Genomic DNA, 19722 nt, shown 5'->3' on the forward strand with positions numbered 1-19722 from the left:
TCTCCACCTAGGGACCAGTCTCAGTTCTCAGCTAAAGGATCGTGGGACTGGTCCTCAGCGCGGCACTACTTCACACCCATAGGGACTGCTAAACCATCCAGGGTGAAGCCGAGAGATTTTTTTTTCCAACCCCACCTCTCCGGTCTATCCTACAGTGATTGAGTATCTGGGTTTTTTAGATCTGGTGGAAAGAACTGTGCAGTAGACTAACGTCCTATTCAAAGGGGAGCAAGCTATTGCTACTGTATGTTTCACACTATAAATAAAATGCGGCAACATGAGCCCAATAGCCCCTAAGGACTGCTTTGATTATAAATGAGATAACAGTTGTGTCTGAACAGGAATGTAAAACCTCGGACACAAATACACTCAAGCACAGTTTCCTGGAACTCATCTGAATGTCCCAATTTTTTTCATTATTCCTTTTTGTTATCATTTCATTCTTTTCTCGAACAAATTTTTACCTCCAACACGGTTTCCTGGAACTGATTTCACCTACCAATGTAAAAATGTTAATTAAAGGTTTTTTTTTTTTTTAAACACACACAGTGAATTCGACCACTGATGACATACTATGGTATTGACAGTTACTTATGTGTGTATCTATCTACACTGCATGTGTGTGTATGCTGTATAATACACACGCAGACACACCGAGCCACTCATTATTTCCTCTCTGCTTATTCTTATCACTTCACCATTAGTCCCAATAGTGCTAATGGTTGGTTACAATGGTAAATAAATGTTGTGATACAGCAATCTCTCCACCCCCCCCCCCCCCCCCCCCCCCTTCAACACACGCACTTATAACATATCAATAAAGTAGATAATTTTAAAGTTCCCTTCATTCATCCCCATGCAGAAATTTGAATTTGAGCTTATTCAAAGGAAAAAATGGAATAACATGGGTGTCAGCCGCAGCACAATGCCGCAAATTGAGCTAGAGTATGAAGAGGTGGTTTGCTGACTGCCATATAACACAGTGATTCGAACTAGGTATCTTTTGGGTACAAAGCAAAGATTATGCCATACTGCTGAGCCAGACTGCCTACACCCCCCATCAACCGTTATGACAATTTATGGTTTCCTCTAACGTTTTTGCATGACCCGAGGATGAGGAGTTTGACGAAACTGTGTTGGAGTGTAATGGCCACTGTCATTACAAAGAAAGGGAAAAGGATTATATTAATCAAAATCAACCAACTGGAACTCTCAACAACAAACTGCAAAGCAACCTTTCAGGTTTTGTCTTTTTAAAAGTCAATATTTATATTTCCTTTGATGAAAACAAATATGATATTAATTTCAACCGTCATCATCATCATCATCATCGTCGTCGTCTTCATCTTCATCATCGTCGTCATCATCATCATCATCGTTGTCTTCATCATCATCATCGTTGCCATCCTCAAATTCCATCTCTTCTTCATCCTGTAACGGTAAAATCAATATATAAATTAATATAAAGCATTAGCCTCATCAAAACTGGAGCAGAACATATAATAATAATAACAATAAAACATGGCATTAATATCGCATGTTTTCATCACTGTATGATGATGCTCAATGCACGTTACAAAAAAATTATATACAAAATTTACATATATAAAACATATTCCACAAAGATATCAATAGCAGCAGTGTATGTAATAATCTTATCAATGTCATGAAAATGTAACGGTAAAAGGGCGGTACTTTAACAATATATTTGGGCAAAATGCTAAAAGATAAGCTGAAGAATATTAAAAATGCTTTTGGAGTATTTATTCTTAGAATAACAAAAAGCTTAATGAGGTAACAAAAAAAAAAAAAAATGCTAAGTCAAATATTTGTAATAATAACTTTTTAAAAAGTAGAGCTTTTATACAGCGAAGTATCCACTAAACAAACTCAAAGCTCTTTACAAAGGTCCCTGACCAACAGCAATACGTAACATAAAGAATGAGACATGACACCTGTTTTTTTTTCCGACAGAGACGTTGTTAAAGGCCAGGTACTCATTTTACACCTGAGTACAGTGAGAGAATGTGAGACCCACTATCATCTCACATCATTAACTACTAACTATCATCTCAAATCACCAACTATCATCACACATCACCAACTATCATCACACATCACCAATTATCATCTCGCATCGCCAACTATCATCTCACATCACCAACTATCATCTCACATCACCAACTATCATCTCACATCACCAACCATTATCTCACATCATCCACTTTCATCTCACAATTCGTATTTGAGAGCTTTATATATTATTTCATTCATCATATGAGTCGACCGGTACCCAGTGCTGTCAACCCTAGCCCATGACAATGCGTACAATAGAGAGTCAAAATGAGTCAGATTTAGAAAATACAGTAGAATTACTTTAAACCGAAATTTTGGGGACCTTCTAAACCATTTCGGTTTAAAGCAAGTTCCCGTTTTGCGATGTTTTTCAAGGGTAGTAACTATTTAAGGAATTTGCTCATTTAATCGTATCATGGGTTTCCCCTTAAATGGAGTTGTTGAATAAATGCCATCTTCGTAACCATTTTAAAAAATTATTATTTTTAAATTTTTTTTTTTTTCGTGTATTTTAAAAATATTTTTGGGGGTTTTCGTTTTCCATTCAAAATTGTTGAAAGAGTTGAGTTCGGGATGCCGTGTTTTTTACATATCTCCATCTTGATCAACTTTTTTTTCATTGACTCACATAGTATTTTGATTTTAAACTCAAACGTGTAAGCACATTGCTTTCTTTTAGACATCTTTTAGTAAAATGTAAAGCTAAAATAAGATCGAAAGTTCTTGTGCGATAATTGATAATGAATGATGTGCAGCTACTAAGAGGTGAAGTGAAATGGAAATGAAAAGGAGTGTCAATGCTAAGCTGTCTACTACACACCCCTCTTTTGTTGAAAAGCCATTAGGTTCAAAGGCCCAATTACATAGAACCTCCCCCTCCCCTTTAGCCCATCACACACACACACACACACACACACACACACACATTTAAACTAAGTGGAAATGAAATGGCATGTCAATAGTAAGTTGGTTAAACTCCCCCCCCCCCCCCCCCCCCCATATTGTCATGTTGAAAATTTGTCAGTTCCAAAGCATCAACACATGAGCGAGAACATCTCGCTTACATGATTCTACAACCTAACTCTCTCTCTCTTTCCTAATTTTTCGCCTGCCAGGAACCCGTTGTCTTCCTTTTCCAGTCTGCGCGATTGTGGTGTTGGCCAAGCCCAAGTGCAGCGATTGAAGTGCTTGCCTACCCCCCCCCCCAATTCCACCCCTCACCCTCATCTTAAACTTACGCTCTTTGTTTAATATCGCCGGGCATTATTACGTGTGACCACCTTCCCGAATTTTTAAAGAAAAATAGAGAAAGAGAAAAAGGGAAGGTACTCTGAAGTTGTTTCGGTTTAAAGAAAGTCCTGCTTAGAAGTATTTCGGTTCATCGTAAGAATTAGTACAAAGATAATGAAGAAACTAGTACAATTTATTAAATTCTTTGCGGTTTAAGGTATTTTTCGGTTTAGCTTCTTTCGGTTTAAAGTAATTTTACTGTAATGCATACAATCCTGCAAAAACAATAATTAGTACTAAATCTGATGATGGTTAATTAGACCATACAAGCAATATTATTATAATCTATATTTAAATAAGTGAATAAACTTATTACTCTTTACAGGCCATATAATAGCATCAACTACAGATTCCATGTATAAATCTGATATGACACAGCCAGGTAATATTATAGTGAACTCCGTATATGATTAAAGTGTTTAAGTACACGAAAAGAGTGCATTATTGTTAAAAATGATTGAATAATAAGAGCTTAAACAATGCGTACAAAATGAGTAAAATGAAAGAAATTTTTTTTACACAATGTTGCCATCACTGGGTACAGACAACTGACATATTTTATGCTTTCAGGGGAAATTTTGCCTCTATCATTTTAGACCAATTAGAGAACATTCAATTTCGTGGCAATTATTTTCCTTTGATTAAAAAGTCAAGTCTTTTAACCAGTAAAATATTTTATAACTGCAACAAAGATTAGCTTATTCAAAATGCTCTGAATTCAGTGTCAAAAAGTTCCTCCTTAAGGCAAAGTTACCCCAGCTGATGGTAACAAAAAGGACAACAGATATGTCCATAGCTGCCAACCCACCAAGCTTATTAAGAGGGAGTTTTGGTCAGAAAATCAGGGAGATTCAGAAAAAATCAGGGAGATACATAAATGTATAAATCTACATTTCAAAAGACTGACAGCCTATAAGGTTGTCTCTTGGGCAAGGTATAGTTGAATTAATCCAATCTTAAGCGAAATGACAACAAACAATCTCCATTCATGAATGTCTCTGGCAACTACTAATAAACTAAACATACTTGATATCAAGATACACTATGACTTGAAACAGTTTTAGAACGACCAACAATTGAGTTTAAAAGTTTTTTTTTAAATGTGGGAGATCGGTGTGACGGGCGGGAGCGTGGGAGATGAACTAAAAATGTGGGAATCTCCCGCAAATTCCGGTAGGATTGGCAGCTATATAGACATATATATCGTTTGTTTGGTTTGTATTTTTTCTGTTGATTTAATTGAAGTTTTATTTCGACTTCTCTATTGTGATTTTCTCCCTTCTTTCATGGAGCTCCCGGGAGCAACATTTGTGTCTTAAAACTATTGAAGTGAAAATTGGTGGCTTTGTCACATTTTTCTGTCGACAGTCCATTTTGTTAACACTGGCAAATGAAGGTTTTCTTTACACCCATTTAGGATATCTACATGTAACAAAAACACTTCAAATGAATAACCATAACTGTCACTTTGTTTCAAGATTTCTACCAAAGAACTCACCCCATCATCATCATCATCATCATCGTCTTCGTCATCATCTTCATCATCATCATCATCGCCGTCCTCGTCATCATCTTCATCGTCCTCTTTCTGTCCGAAGAGTTTATTCAGTTTCATATGTACAGCTTCCTTTTTCTTTTTCATAGTGCGTGTCTCTACCTCCATCTGGGAAAATTTAAAAAATAAAACACATTCTTTTTTCTTCGAACACACTTAAAAATTCAACATTGATACAAAGGTACATGAGAATAGGAAAATTGCTAAATTTATACCTAACATCCCAACTGGAATTGCGTCTTAGTATATATCAGACCTGCATACAATTACGAAAAATTAGTAAAATTATTACATATTGACTGCGATGTCAGAACTTCGTGAGCATCTTTAAGCCATTAAAACTGATTGAAAATGAGAGTTGATGCCAAACTACATAATTTTAAGGATTTTAAAGTCTTATTCAATCCTTGTGGGGGTGAACTGATGATTTTTAAAGTTAATTATAACGAGTACAATTTTTTATCCAGATTATCTGAAATATCGTCAAAGTCCAATTCCAACCACATAAGCTCTAGATGGGACATTTCTGTTATTATTTAGCTATAGCCTAAGTACACACACCCCTCAGCTAATCCAATGAGTGAGGATAGCAAAACATAATAATGATGTAGTCACTAAATCTAGGCTTTCTTGTTTTGTCTTTTTTTCAATTACCAGCATAGCAAACAAAAGTTATTCTTCTTTTATTTTCATTTTTCTCTGTTTTGTTTTTGTTTGTAAGGGTTTTACAGCACTTGCGACACATTTCGATCATATCAGTGCCAGTAAAAAGAAAGTGAGATGGTCAAAAAATACTAAAATTACAATTAAAGCACCCAAGAAAAAGGAAGACAAAGGGGAATTTACTCAAATAGGGAACGGGTTAAAAAAAAAAAGAAATTTAAAAAAATGAAAAATCTGAGCCTATAAAAGGTAAACATTTGTCTCCAAGTGTTCCCCATGTCAGTGACCCCTATAATTAAGGTGCTGATAGTGACAAAAAGTGAGAAAGGAGGAAATTTGTGTCAGCACATGACATAATCAGTCAGAAGGTGAACATTTTGGATTTGCACTCTTCTTTTATTTTCTGAAAGAATATGCTCCCCATAGCATTTTAATCTTGATTTGAAGTAAATCGGGTGATTTTTCATATGGTTAGAAGTATGGGAAAGGTATCCAGCAACTTTTCTCAAATTTTATACTTTTTCAACTTGACTAGCTGTAAAAATTATTTAGAAGTGAAATTAAGCTATGAAATTTCCCGAAGATGTACAAAAAGGGTTGATTTAATCATTTATGACAAGAACTCTTTTTAAAAATAAAATTGACCTTCTAACTAAACTCGACAATATTTCAGTTCACACCTTTTCACCATCCGACTGATTATGTCATTCATTGTAACATTTTTGAAAGCCCTATTTTTATTGCACTACCCCCACTATTAGAGCTATTGAGATCTGGAGAGTGGGAAACTACCCTTATTTGTTCCAAAACACATGCAAAGTCTTTCACTTGCCAGCACATTGGATTAAGGGAAATGTAATTTTATAAAAGGAGGAAATGACAGATTTCCGCAGTTGCGAGAAAAACCATTTGCACTGATTAATAAGGACAACTCAGGTGTTAAAATAATTTCAAAGAGCTTGGTAATCTCTACACACAGATCAAACTAAAAAAATACACTATGATACTGAAATGTCATTGTACTTATTACTCCATCACTGATCACAGGAATGAAGTAGGTAGCCAGCATATTTCATCAAAAGAACCGGAAAAGCTTTCTAAGGGGCTCGATGTCACTGTGAATTTTTTTTCGCTCATCTTATTAAAACATAAGTGGCCAAGTGGTTAAGGCATTGCACTGTGATCCGGAAGGTCCTGGGATCGAGCCCCGCTACAGGCACTTTCGTTAATCGGGCAAGATTATTAATCCCCCAATTTGCTCACTTGGACAACATAGGTGATTCCTGTAGACATCAGACATCCTGTTTGATGGATTATCTATATTCCTTCATTGAATGCCTAGGCAACGGTATATTATGATGCCGTGGCAGAAGGGCGTAACCTCTCAAAACATAGATTACAAATTCTTAAAAGTTTAGTAAGCCCGAAGTGTACTGAAAGCATCTATATGAAAAAATAATAAATTAATATCTATTGAAACAATTTTTGTAATGCTGCGCAATGGGCTCACTTCATCATCATCATCATCATCATCATCATCATCGTCATCGTCGTCTTCTGCGTCATCATCACTTTCTTTTTCCGCCTCTTGCTTTCTCTTCAGTTCCTCGGCTGCCTTTTTTGCTTTTTTATTCTTCTTATTTCTTTGTTTTCCTACAATATGAGAATGAAGAAGTAATTATCAACAATAAAAAAAATAAATAATAATATTAATAACAATAATAATAAGAATTAAGTTTTTTCATATAACCCCTAATTCCAAAGTAAACAGCTCTCAGCGCACAAAATTCACTGATGAAAAAGACCGTTTTAAAAATTGGTGTACACACGCACATACAAAAAAGGATACACACAACGCACACACATGCGCTTATACATCAGTGAAAGAGAGGTCATCATCATCATTGTAAGCAAAGGTTTTATGATTGACATCTTAAAAACACCTGGGACATCACCCGAGGATAATGTATGATAATTAGATGCTACACAAACCACATATGAAGAACAACGAACAATAAAGAAAAGTTAACCCTTTAGCACCACAGGGGCCACGCCAAATAGGCCACATTAACAGACCTGCCACTTCACGAAAAAGGCAATCAGTATGACATTGTAAAAAAATCAGTATCTGGGGGAAAAAATCAGTATGAGACGTAAAATTATCCAATGGTTGGGCTACTCACCTAATTCTGACAATTTGACACTTGTCACTCAAACTAACCAAAGCGTCACAACCTCCCCCCCCCTATTTTTCCCCAACACCCAAAATGGCACGCACAACGCCAATCTGGCAATCGGACTACAGTAGAACTCGGAAATAGCGAGTTCGACTGGTCCACTCCTGATTACTCGCTATTTCCGAGTTCTCGCTATTCCCGAGTTGCCAGGAAAGGTTATAATATTGCTGGTTATTCCCCTCAGTGTGTAATTCGAGTAAAAGCCGTCGCCCCTATTTCAATTTCTTCACAGAAGTGGCAGAATGTTTGTTTTTTTTGTGTTTTTTTTGTGTGTTTTTGTTTGTTTTTTCAAGTAAAATCATGACTAGAAAAAAAAAACAAGAACATAAAAGTGTGTGTGTGTGTGTGTGTACGTGTGCGCGCGAGTGTTTGTATGCACTCGGCATGTTTGATGAGGTAAGCAAGCGCATCACTCAATCACTGACCCATTGAAATAATGGTTCCACACTCCCCTCTCTCGTTAACGTGTCGTTCGTTAACGACTCGCTGACCGATGCTGCGAAATGAGGCATGTTGACATGTGCTTACCTCGCGCGTCGCGTGGCACCACATTGGGTGAATAATTGACCCCCACCCCCAACACACACACGCACACAAACCCAACCCCCACCCAAATTTGTTTCGCCTATTATGTACTACTACAGACTAGGCTACTATGTAATATTACTCGTAACGAAAAATAAGAAAAGAAAAGAGGCTAGGCTAAAAATATTTAAATTGCCATTGTCTCTTGTTTTGCTTTACTTCGTTCGAAGTCCAAGGCTGGGGCAGGAAATGCTCGTTATTTCCGAGTTGACCTCTTTTTCATACTCGCTACTTTCATGCTAATATTATTGACTCAAATAAGGGGAAAAAACGGGGATTTAGATTTTAGTTGTTTTTTGTTTTTAAGGGTTTTACGGCGCTTGCAACACATTTAGGTTATATCAGCGCCAGTAAAAAGGAAGAAAATGGGATAGTAAAAAGTTCTAGAATTACAATTAAAGCACAAAAGAAAAGGTGAGACAAAGGGGAATTGGTTCAAATAGGGAACAGATGTAGATTCCAAGAGCACACCGTCAAAGTACTTGGTTTGAGACCATCTAAAATTCTCATCCAGACACAAGCACAGGTCCCAACTAAGAGGAATACACTCAAATGTTTACAAATCATATAATACAATATGTAAACTAAACATAAAACAATGCATAACAGAGAGATGATTTACAAGGAAAAAAATATCATCTCCCAAAACTATAACTTTACATTCGACTGTTTCCCTCCCAGCCAAGGAACTCCGGCCGGGGTCAGGACAAAACTAAGTTATCTCATTCCAAGACAATGACAGGAAACAATTGGAAAACAGGTACAGGGGGATAGAAGACACAGCATGTACCTCCCTGCCCACTATGGGAGGTCAGGATCCCCACCCAGGATTTAGATTTTATTTCCGAGTACGTTACTTTCATGTTCTACTGTACTAACTTATTTAAAGATGGTGGCACTTGGTAACGAGTCAGAAGCCAGGGACCGCGGTGGTTTACCAGTACAGCTCGCTGTCGCTTCACAAAGGAAATGAAAACTAAATAACGCGCCGTGTGTGTTTTCTATCTGTGTGAGGGCATCACAAAGAGGCTCGCTACGTCATGTGATCTATCGAGGTATCGCGGGATGGGTCAAAGTTCACGAGACTTGAAAATTTTAACGTGCAACGTAAAGCACAAAGTAAACGTAAAAGAGAGGGGTGGAGGGCTGCGGGCCCTTGGTCACTTGGTGAAATCGGTACGATCGGCATGCAGATCGGAAATCGGTACGATCGGCAAGTAAATCGGGAAATCGGTAAATACGAAAAAAAGGTCTTGCAAATCGGTATGATACCGATTAATCGGTATGAACGGCAGGTCTACATTAAGATTTTTAACATGCAAGGAAGATAACTCTCACAGAAAACATACCTCGGTTCAGAAAAAAAAAATCATATCTTTTTTATTTACCTAGGTATCTTGATGAAATAAAGACTGGTAGAAATCCGAAGAATTGTTCTTTCCATTGATATGTCAAACGCTTGTACTTTTCAGAATCATGGCAGGCCATTCCTGAAAGCCATTGTTGACAGCTTTCTCTCAAAAGCAGTTTCATTTTCAAAAACATCAACACTTCCCTTGCTAATGTATCGATTTTCAAACCAAAAAGAGCGAAATAATCATCACTTTTTTCAATTTCTATTTTCATAATCAGCGAGTACTGATATACAGGCCGGACAACATTAATTCAATATTTAAGAAAGGGTTCAGTTAGTATACTTTTTGAAGCAGGCGATGGTGGTGAATATAGTAACGGACGATGTGGGTCACTGGTGACTTTTAAGGGTTAAAAAGAAAAATGTTTTTAAAAATCCTTAACTGGAGGAGAAAGGAAAATGAATAATTACGTGTTTTCTTCTTGGCATACATGACGACTATTTTGTTGCCCTTCAACTTGACATTCTGCATGTTGTCAGTAGCAGCCTGTTTACATTCCTCGACATCATCAAAACTGACAAAGGCATGACTGGATGAATGAAAGAGATTGAAAACAGAAAAAATGCATGTGCAGTATAGTCTCTGGCAAATGTAGGTCTAAACATGGCTGTAGACACCATTTTAAGAAAATGAGTGAATGATACTAAGCTGCTAGAAGCTGTGGACTGCCAAAGTCAAAGATATTGAACAAAAATTAACATAAAACCTCGATAAAGAACAAAAATATGAAACACAGAACGTTTTGGGCTAAAAACCCATCTTCAGCCACTAACAAAAACAATAAAAACATCATTTTATTGACTGAAGAAGGGTTTTGAGCTCAAAACGTTCCGTGTGTATTGTTTGATTCTTTTTCGAAGCTGCTATATTTATTTTTTGTTCATTACTTTTAACCTAATACCGTAACACAATAGCATTCAATTAGTTGAGATCATGATAAATATTTTTAATAGACAATCATCACGTGTCAAAACTGTTCACTCATCAAAAGAAAAACTAGTAATGACTTAGTAGTCTATTGGTGGTATATATAGACAGAGGTAACAAAAAACAATATAAAGTGAAAATGAAAACGGATGTGGAATGAAAAAAGGGAATTTCGCTTGTTCATTTACTTTCATTTTACTGTTCAAAAACCATTCCTAATCCTACCTTAGGTAAATCTACGATATAAATAATGCTTCTGAGATCGATGATAACGATAAAAATGACAATAAATATTGTTGAAGATGACAATGATGGTGGTTTTCTTGGTGTTGTTGATGTTATTGTTATTATTACTATAATTATTATTAATATCACTATTGGTTTACCACAATTAAGAACAAAAATAATAACATACTGTTTCGACAAAACGGCTTTTCTCATTTTTGGAAACAATTCACGCAGGTCGTCTTCTGTAACTTCTCCCAACAATCCAGACACAAACAATCTCTTCTTGTCGTATTTCACTGTATGGTGTAAAGAAATAAAACCAAAATATAAAAAGAAGAATCACCTTTTGAAAATGATACAACCTTTTTAATAAATATTTCTAACATACTTGAGCATTTATATAGTGCAAAATCCTCTAAACATGCTCAAAGACCTTTACAAGGAGTCCCTAGCCAACAGCAACATTTAACATGTAGGACGAGACATGATGACTGTTAGGCTATATTACAATTTTTTTTCTGAAACAGACAAAGCGTCAATGTTACTCATTTTAACTCCGGAGATTTGTAAATTTAAATTCTGGAACTTGACAGAATTTTCCATAAAAACTACAAAACTTGCAACAGAAGGTGCCAAAAATTCCCAGAAAATTTGCCAAATCTGAAAAATATTATCGACACTTTAGAATAATGGTAATCTGCTTGTTTCCCTTATAAACTAGTAATAACGAGAGCACGGGAATAATGCGAAATAAGGTCCAGGTTCTCATTAGATCAGTGATGATAATGACAATTTGTCAAAAAGGAGGAAAATCTGTCGGCCTGTCTGTCAAGCCCGAATCTAATGCAAAAATAACATAGCTATTCATTGTTACATACCATTCCGTAATATATTACTAACTTCTAAAACATATCTATTTTGATTATTCGATACAAACTGACTTTTTGTAAATATAATTTTAACGAATTGTCGTTTCCAATTAAACATTTTAGAGCCATATAATGTTACTCACTATATCAAGAAATTATGATAAACTTTAAAGAGGAGGTATTTAATTTTATACTACAAACACGGCTAGTGTGTGCATCACTGCAACCTTGTGGTTATGCAGCTTATAAATAAAAATCTTTAATCAATTGCAAAACATATTCCACCAAAAGAGTGAATCTAAATTAAGCCTTAAAAAGATTATTACTTAAATCGATCAGCCTAACTTACTGTTACATTATCTCTCTCTATTACCAAGTGATATCTATAAACATAATAACAATATAAAGTTGGCTGATAAAAAAATATGGAAAAGAAAGAAAGAAAGAGAGAGAGAGAGAGAGAGAGAGAGAGAGAGAGAGAGAGAGAGAGAGAGAGAGAGAGAGAGAGAGAGAGAGAGAGAGAGAGAGAGAGAGAGAGAGAGAGAGAGAGACCACTCTGATTGATTTTTTTCTTTTTTGGCAAATAGACATAATTTGTAATGAATTCAATTGAATTCTGAACAAAAAATAATAGTAAAGATTACAAAGCTAAAGGGTACAAAAATATTAACACCCATTTGCTCAATCCCCTTCCCTTTTGATCATATTTTAATCCAAGACCATCATGAGTATTGTGCCACTTTTCACATTTGCGCCAGTGTTCTAGACTAACATCATGGGCATGGGAGTGTCACCAAAAACTATGCAGCTGAGCAGAGATGTCAAAAAAATGACACAAGACATAACGGTGATTTTCTCGCCGAACAACCACTTAGCGGAAAATGTTTGACACAACAAAAACAGCGAAAAATTTCTGAAAAAATCCTGAAATCCCGGAATTCCAGGGAAGATTATCATCACTGATTATATGGACCTCCCCTGTATTTGGAAGTTTGTGGTCTCAACAAACAGCTCATTTGGCAGAGCAGTCACTTCAAATGCAAAGGGACCAAGATCGAACACAGGCGCAGTTGAGAAAATGGGATAGCCAAAAAATTATAGATTTGCAACCGAAAGCACATTAGAAAAAGTAAGACAAAAGGCGAAGGGTTCAAATGGGGAACAGATGTAAATTCCAAGAGCACAATATCAGTGTACTTAGTTTGAGATCACCTAATAGTCTTATCCAGACACAAGCCTGGGATCCTACCATAAGGAATATTCTCAAATGTTTACAACGACTATATATTTAAAACAAAAACTATAGAAGTATATAACAGAGAGATGATTTACAAAATCTATAACTCGTGCGAGCTTTGGGGGAGTGTCACTAATCCTGCATACTTCTATTGGTTAGCATTTTATATTTTTCCCACCCCACCTTCTCTCTCTCTCCCTCTCCCGTGTGTGGCTGGGTGTGTGTGTGAGAGAATATGTGTGAATCTGTGTATTGTACCCGCTTCTTGTTTAAAACAGCGTCGTAAATCGTAGGAATCGAATAAAATTGATTTTAAAATTTCAATGTAAAATCATCATAAACTGTAATCTTGACGTCTCGCACCAGAAGATGAATAATTTTAATTTGAAATAACTAATTTTCATAGCGGGTAATAGTCTGGGTTTTTTTTTGTAATAGACACACACACACACACACACACAGAGACAGACTTATTCTTTCTTCTATTAATATAGACAACACATTTCAAACCTACCAACTTCAGGTGATTCCTTTACTGGTTTGGATGGGAGTTCCCTTTTCACATAGTCTACATGAAGTTCTTGATTGCCAATCTTCATACCCTTCAATTTAGTATAATTCAATTTTACCTTGGCTTCACTTTCAAAACGAAGAAAAGCATATCTGAATTTAAAAAGAAAAAAAAAAGAAAAGAAAAGATTGTTGGTCATCTGTTCAGTTACGAGCGTGTTGCTCTATCCTATTTTTCTCACCAATCACTGACATCACAAATAAATCACAGTAATCCACATTGATATTACAGACCTGCCAACTTTCAAAAATTAAAAAGAGGGAAAATCCTCAGAGATCCAAGAGTAACATAAAAATAAAAGAAAAACCGTAATGCACAAATGTCAACATAAAATTTTTTAAAAACCAAAAAAAAAAAGGAAAAAATTTTAAAAAATAAATTTAAAAAAGCAGTGTGAATCACTGAAGCCCAAAATGACAATTACAAATATGGGGAAAATCACAACACAAAGTTAAAAAAATAAAAATAAATATCGGTTTATCATACTTCACAATTTTGGTTAAAAAATAATTGAAAAATTTCATGATTGAGAATTCGGGGAAAAATTCGATCAAAAACCCGGGAATGGGAATCAGGGGAGGTTGGTAGCTCTGATATTGTGTTTCTAAATAATTTTCACCACCAGTTAACTGCAGTACTCTAATGCTCAAGTTGAATCAATTAAAAATTTGAAGGATGAGACTTCTGACCAAATATTGAACTACATGTTTTTCCAGAGTACAGCAGTTAACTGGTTAATATTTCTTAATATCATTATGACACCCTTAGTCTAAGTAGAAGAACTGTTTGTCCTATGGAAAATATTATATAAAAATTGAAATTTACATTTGAAATATAACATAATCATAATTAATAATAATAGAAATAGAAAATGAAGGGGGGAGGGAATAAATAAACATCAAATAAAACTTTAAACTTTTGAATGAATGTAAATGTGACAGTGAAATATAAAGTTTATAAGAACTCAACGGCACCCAAGAAAAATTCATTCTTCTTCTTCTTCTTCTAGGTTCCATGCCTGGTCCAGGCTTCGGATACTGCATGAATTATCTCTCTCCATTCCTCCCTGTCTCTTGCTTTTTCAAACAGCTCTTGGATTGTTAGGTTGGTGAAGCCCTTCAGTTGGTCTATGAGTGTTTTTCTTTGTCTCCCCCGGGCGCGTTTACCAGGTATTTTTCCACAACTTGCCAGGTATTCATTCTTATCTTTCCTTACTATGTGTCCGAAAAAGGATAGTTGTCGATCCACTATTAAGGGCATTAGTTTCCTTTGTTGGTATGTTTGTTTTAGCACTTCTTCGTTCGTTTTGTGTGCAGTATACGATATTCTCTGCATCCTTCTCAAGCACCACATTTCAAAAGCTTCAATGTTCTTTTGTGTTTCTGCATTTGTAGTCCAGCTTTCGCATCCGTATAACAAGATTGGCCACACGTAGCACTTCAAGACTCGGAATCTAATCCCGAACGACATCTGTTTGTTTTTCAAAATGTTTCCCAGGTCCATGAAGGCCTGTTTGGCTTGAGTTATTCTTGCTCGTATGTCTCGGTTACATCTTCCATCTGTTGTCACTATTGAACCTAGGTATTTAAAACTTTCTACGTTGGTAAGTTGCTCGCCGTGAATCGTTATATTGCAGGTGTTGTTGTTTTCGGGGTTTTTCTGTATTACCATGCATTCCGTTTTGGTGATATTCACTTCCATTCCCTTGGCTTCACTATCTACTACCACTTTGTCAACAATCTTTTGAAGTTGGATTTCTGATGTTGCAATGAGTACCGTATCGTCTGCGTATCTTATATTATTTATGTTGTGACCTCCTACTTTTATTCCCTCCATATTATTTATGCCCCTCATGATTGTTTCTTGGTATAGATTAAACAGATCTGGTGAGGCAACACACCCTTGACAGACTCCTTTCTTAATAGGAATGGAATTTCCTGTAGAGTTTCCGATTTTGATAGATGCCTGCTGGGTGTAGTATAATGTTTGCATGAGTCTGAGGTCTTTCTCATCAGCGCCAATGGAGTGCAGTTGTTTTAGTATTTCTTCGTGACGTACTCTATCAAAAGCTTTTTTGTAGTCGACAAAACAGAGGTATAGTGGGGTCTGAACCTGTATAGCTCTTTCACTTAAAACACAGAGGAGGTATATTGCGTTCCTTGTCCCTCTGTCAGGTTGGAATCCATATTGTTCTTCTGCGATTTCGGGGTTAATCTTATTCCTTAGCCTGTTGATAATTATACGCAACAGTATTTTGTTGATGTGGCTTATTAAACTTATAGTTCTAAAATTTTCGCATCTGACTGCACCTGCTTTCTTTGGTATTGCTATGAAAATAGAGTTACAGAGATCTTCTGGAATTTTCCCAGTATTGTATATATTGTTGAATAATATGTGAAGTTCATCAATTGCTAGATCTCCAAGGCTTTTTAATACCTCTACAGATATTTCATCAGGGCCTGTTGCTTTACCATCCCTCATTCGTTCCATGGCATGTTCAATTTCACTTTTGGTGATGTTTGGTCCGCTTAATGGTTCTTTGAATTTCAGTGGTGGTTCATTTCTATTTGGATCATTGTACAGTTCGCCTATGTATTCTACCCATCGGCTTTCTATATGTTGTTCTTCAAATAGCAGTTCCCCTTGTTTGTTTTGGATACAACTTCCTGCTGCTTTGCTTTTCCTTTTCCCTGATAGTTCTTTTATTCTTTGGTGAGCTTGTTGAGGGTTGGGTTTGTATTCTCTTTCGATTTCGCAGCATTTCCAGTCTAGATAGTTCTCGTGTGCCTCGATGCATTTGGATTTAATGTGGTTGTTCAATGTTTGGTATTCTGCAGACCCTCTGTTGCATTTTCGTCTTTCTTCAAATAGGTTTAGAATTTCATTTGTCATCCATTCCTTTTTGCTGTTTATTTGAGCTATTGGTAAATGCTTTTCTGCAGTTGCTTTGACACACTTTTGGAATATATCAAATTGTTTTTCACATTTTTCGTTATCAGGTTCACTTTGGCTTTGTATCATGAGTGCATTTTCAAATTCTTCTCTCATTTTTGTTTGTATGCCATTGTCTTTGCATAACCTGTAATCCCTCTTTATTCTACCAGCTGTTCTCTGAATAGCTTTAAACTTTATCCTTACTGTACAAACAACTTGGGACATGGTCACTGTCTACATCGGCGCCTGGATAGGTTTTGCAATTTAATATGCCATTTCTGAATCTTGATGATACTGCTATAAAGTCTATCTGGTTCCTTGCTCTGTCCCCTGGTGATTGCCATGTCCAGGTTCTTCTTGGGTGTTGTTGAAACCAGGTGTTTGAAATCATTAATTTATTTGTTCTACACCAATCTGCCCAGATGTTTCCTCGTTCATTTCTGTCTCCGAGTCCATGTGGTCCGATTATGTCACCATCTCTGCCTCTGCCAATCTTAGCATTTAGGTTGCCCATTACCATAAGGACTTCTTGTGATTTACACATTCGTTTTGCTTTGTCTAGTGAATGGTAAAACTCTGTCATATCTGCATCTGTCGCCTCTTCTGTTGGTGCATAAACTTGAATAATATTGGTGTCAACTACAGGTCCTCTTAGCTTAACCAGCAAAACTCTGTCTGAGATTGCTACGTGTCCTTTGTAAAATTTGGTTGATTTTTGGTCTAAGATCATCCCTACTCCTTTTTGGAAAGAGGTTCCACCACTCCATATGATCTTATATGTCGTGTTGTTTTCTTGTTTTGACATGGTTCCCTGCTCTTTCCATCTCATCTCTGCCAGGCCAAGAATATTTATTTGGAGCCGTTTCATTTCTTTTAGAATGTTGTTTAGTTTTCCTTTTTGGGCACAGGTCCTGACATTCCATGTCCCAATTTTGGTTTTGTCACATTTGTTAAATTTATTTCGCCTAGTAACTGGCTGACGGTTCGGTGTGACCTGACGAACATCACGCTCCCAACCGAGCGAGGCAGCAGTCTTCCGTGAAAACATGCTCCCCTTTACGCTGTCACTGTTTAACTTTTTGGACTTATTCATGCAGTTAACTCGGCAAAGTTACAAGAATGGTTTGCCATTGCCTATTCTTGTCGCCCTCTGCAGTTGGCCAGCTTGACCGTTCGACACCACGAGGAGGTTGCAGTAGGGCTTGATGATGATCTATCTTTGCAGACTTGGCATCATCCATTTGTCGAACAAAAATTCATTAAAAAGCTATTATTAATTACAGTGGAATCCCCTTTAAAGTCATGTTCTGTACACTTATTGTTAGTCCCAAATTTTCAGTTACTCATCTAAGTGAGTACCATTGATAATGGAAAAAGTTCAATTATGAAAAAGTTCAATTATCCATAAATTGTATGAGCATATGTTCAAATATTCTCAAAATAGAATTATTCTGACAAATTCAGTGATTTTTTTTAATGAAAAAAAAAAAAATAAATAAAATAAAATAAAAAGGTACAGTATTCAATACTAGTAATTTTTCCAAAGGCCCAGCAATCTATGAGTTATAATTTTCAAATAAAGAATCAGAAGGAAAAAAAAAACGCCATAGATAATAACAAAACAGCCCTCACCTGATTGGTTTTTTCGTGCCCCTCAACTTCAATGTGACATGAAGGATGTCTGGGGAGATGGCTTTGACTTGGGACTTTGTGTAGTTGACAGGGAAATTTTTCAAAAACAAAGACTTGGAATCACGCTCCTCTAAAAATTATTTTTAAAAAAAATAATAATCATAAAAAAAATTATTTTTTAATACACGCTCCTCTAAAAATTATTTTTAAAAATATTAATAATAAAAAAATAAAATGTATTTTTAATACAGTCACAATGTATTGAATGCATGCTTCATTCACTTTACAAAAATGATATACGATAACAAATATTAGATTTAAATTTATTCAAAGTGAATATTATAGCTGATAGAAGCTGTGAATTGTGAAAAGTAATAATATGTATCCAAAAAAAAATGAAAATAACAGCTTTAAAATTGATTAATTAATTAATTAATTAATTAAAATGAGTTAACAATCATAATGACCAACTTTTCAAAGAGCTAAAACGGGACACCATGATCCAAAATAGCAGTGTGTTTGGACTATTATAAATATAAGCTAGATTTAGAGCCACACCATAAACGTTTAAGGTTACACATAGTTTTGTGTGTTGGTACATAATATCAGACTGGTAGATGTTGTATTGTATTTTAACTAAGCACAAAGCATCAATACATTTAATTAACAAACAAAATTATGACCATAATTCTTACTTTTTAGTTTTTCTTGATCTGGTAAAAATGGAGAGAAAAAAAAGAGAAGAAAAAGCATTATAAATGAAAAAAAAAAGCTCATAAAGAGAAATCATCACAAATGTGTAGAATGTATTTTTTTTCTCTTCCATAAAACGCATTTCAAAATTTAAAATCTCTTATAATCAGGCCTAGAAGTGATTCAGGAAAATTTTTTCCCCTGCTTTTTTTCCAGGCTCTGGGGAGAATTTTAAGGTAGTATTTTCAAGCATGCTCATCAAATCTAGACCAGTTACCACTACCAGAAGTGTGTTCGATAAGGGATATACCGATATCTGTGGGGAAACCCTATTACAAAAATACAAGATAGACCTTGAATTGACAAAGCTTTCAAATTCTAAAAAAATCCTTTATACAGACTATTATACACTAATTACATCACATTTACAGTGTTAACACTGCTTCATTTCAAGCAGCTTTTCATCAAGCTGCTTCTTCAACTTTTCCTTCTCTGCCTCCATTTCTCTCCCTGTTTTTCTAAGACTGTTTGATTGTGTTATAAGAGATATTCTCCTTTATTCTTCAGCCTGCTTGGCATACTCATCAGCACTGGCTGAAAGGGCTTTAATGTCTGCTTTTTTTAGATTTCAGTCCATCTATCTCCTCTACCACATTCACTCTCTTCACTCCTCTACTACAAATTCTAAGCCGACCATTCGCAGCATGGGTAATGATTACGCGGAAGAATACATGTTGGGTTGTTGTTCACCTGGATTTTTCTCACGGTCTTTTCCCGGCCCAAGGCAATTTTCACTGATTTTCCAGGTCG

General features: G+C 35.8%; 1 protein-coding gene across 1 annotated transcript in view; it reads right to left on the reverse strand.

The window, feature by feature from the left end:
* Positions 1-1236: 1236 nt before the first annotated feature.
* The window catches only part of LOC144973408 (uncharacterized), a 20308-nt gene continuing 1822 nt past the window's right edge, over positions 1237-19722 (reverse strand). Inside the window, exons 3-10 of the mRNA XM_078915830.1 lie at positions 18915-18932; positions 18220-18349; positions 13597-13745; positions 11164-11272; positions 10232-10350; positions 7095-7237; positions 4865-5029; positions 1237-1431 (exon numbers count right to left, since the gene is read on the reverse strand). Of these exons, the coding sequence (XP_078771956.1) occupies positions 1306-1431; positions 4865-5029; positions 7095-7237; positions 10232-10350; positions 11164-11272; positions 13597-13745; positions 18220-18349; positions 18915-18932 (959 nt within the window). The 3' untranslated portion in view covers positions 1237-1305. The remainder of the gene's footprint in view (positions 1432-4864; positions 5030-7094; positions 7238-10231; positions 10351-11163; positions 11273-13596; positions 13746-18219; positions 18350-18914; positions 18933-19722) is intronic.

The sequence above is a fragment of the Berghia stephanieae genome, chromosome 5, assembly GCF_034508935.2.
Source record: "Berghia stephanieae isolate SIO BIC M18660-M18661 chromosome 5, UCSD_Bste_1.3, whole genome shotgun sequence".
NCBI classification, from domain to species: Eukaryota; Metazoa; Mollusca; class Gastropoda; order Nudibranchia; family Aeolidiidae; genus Berghia; species Berghia stephanieae.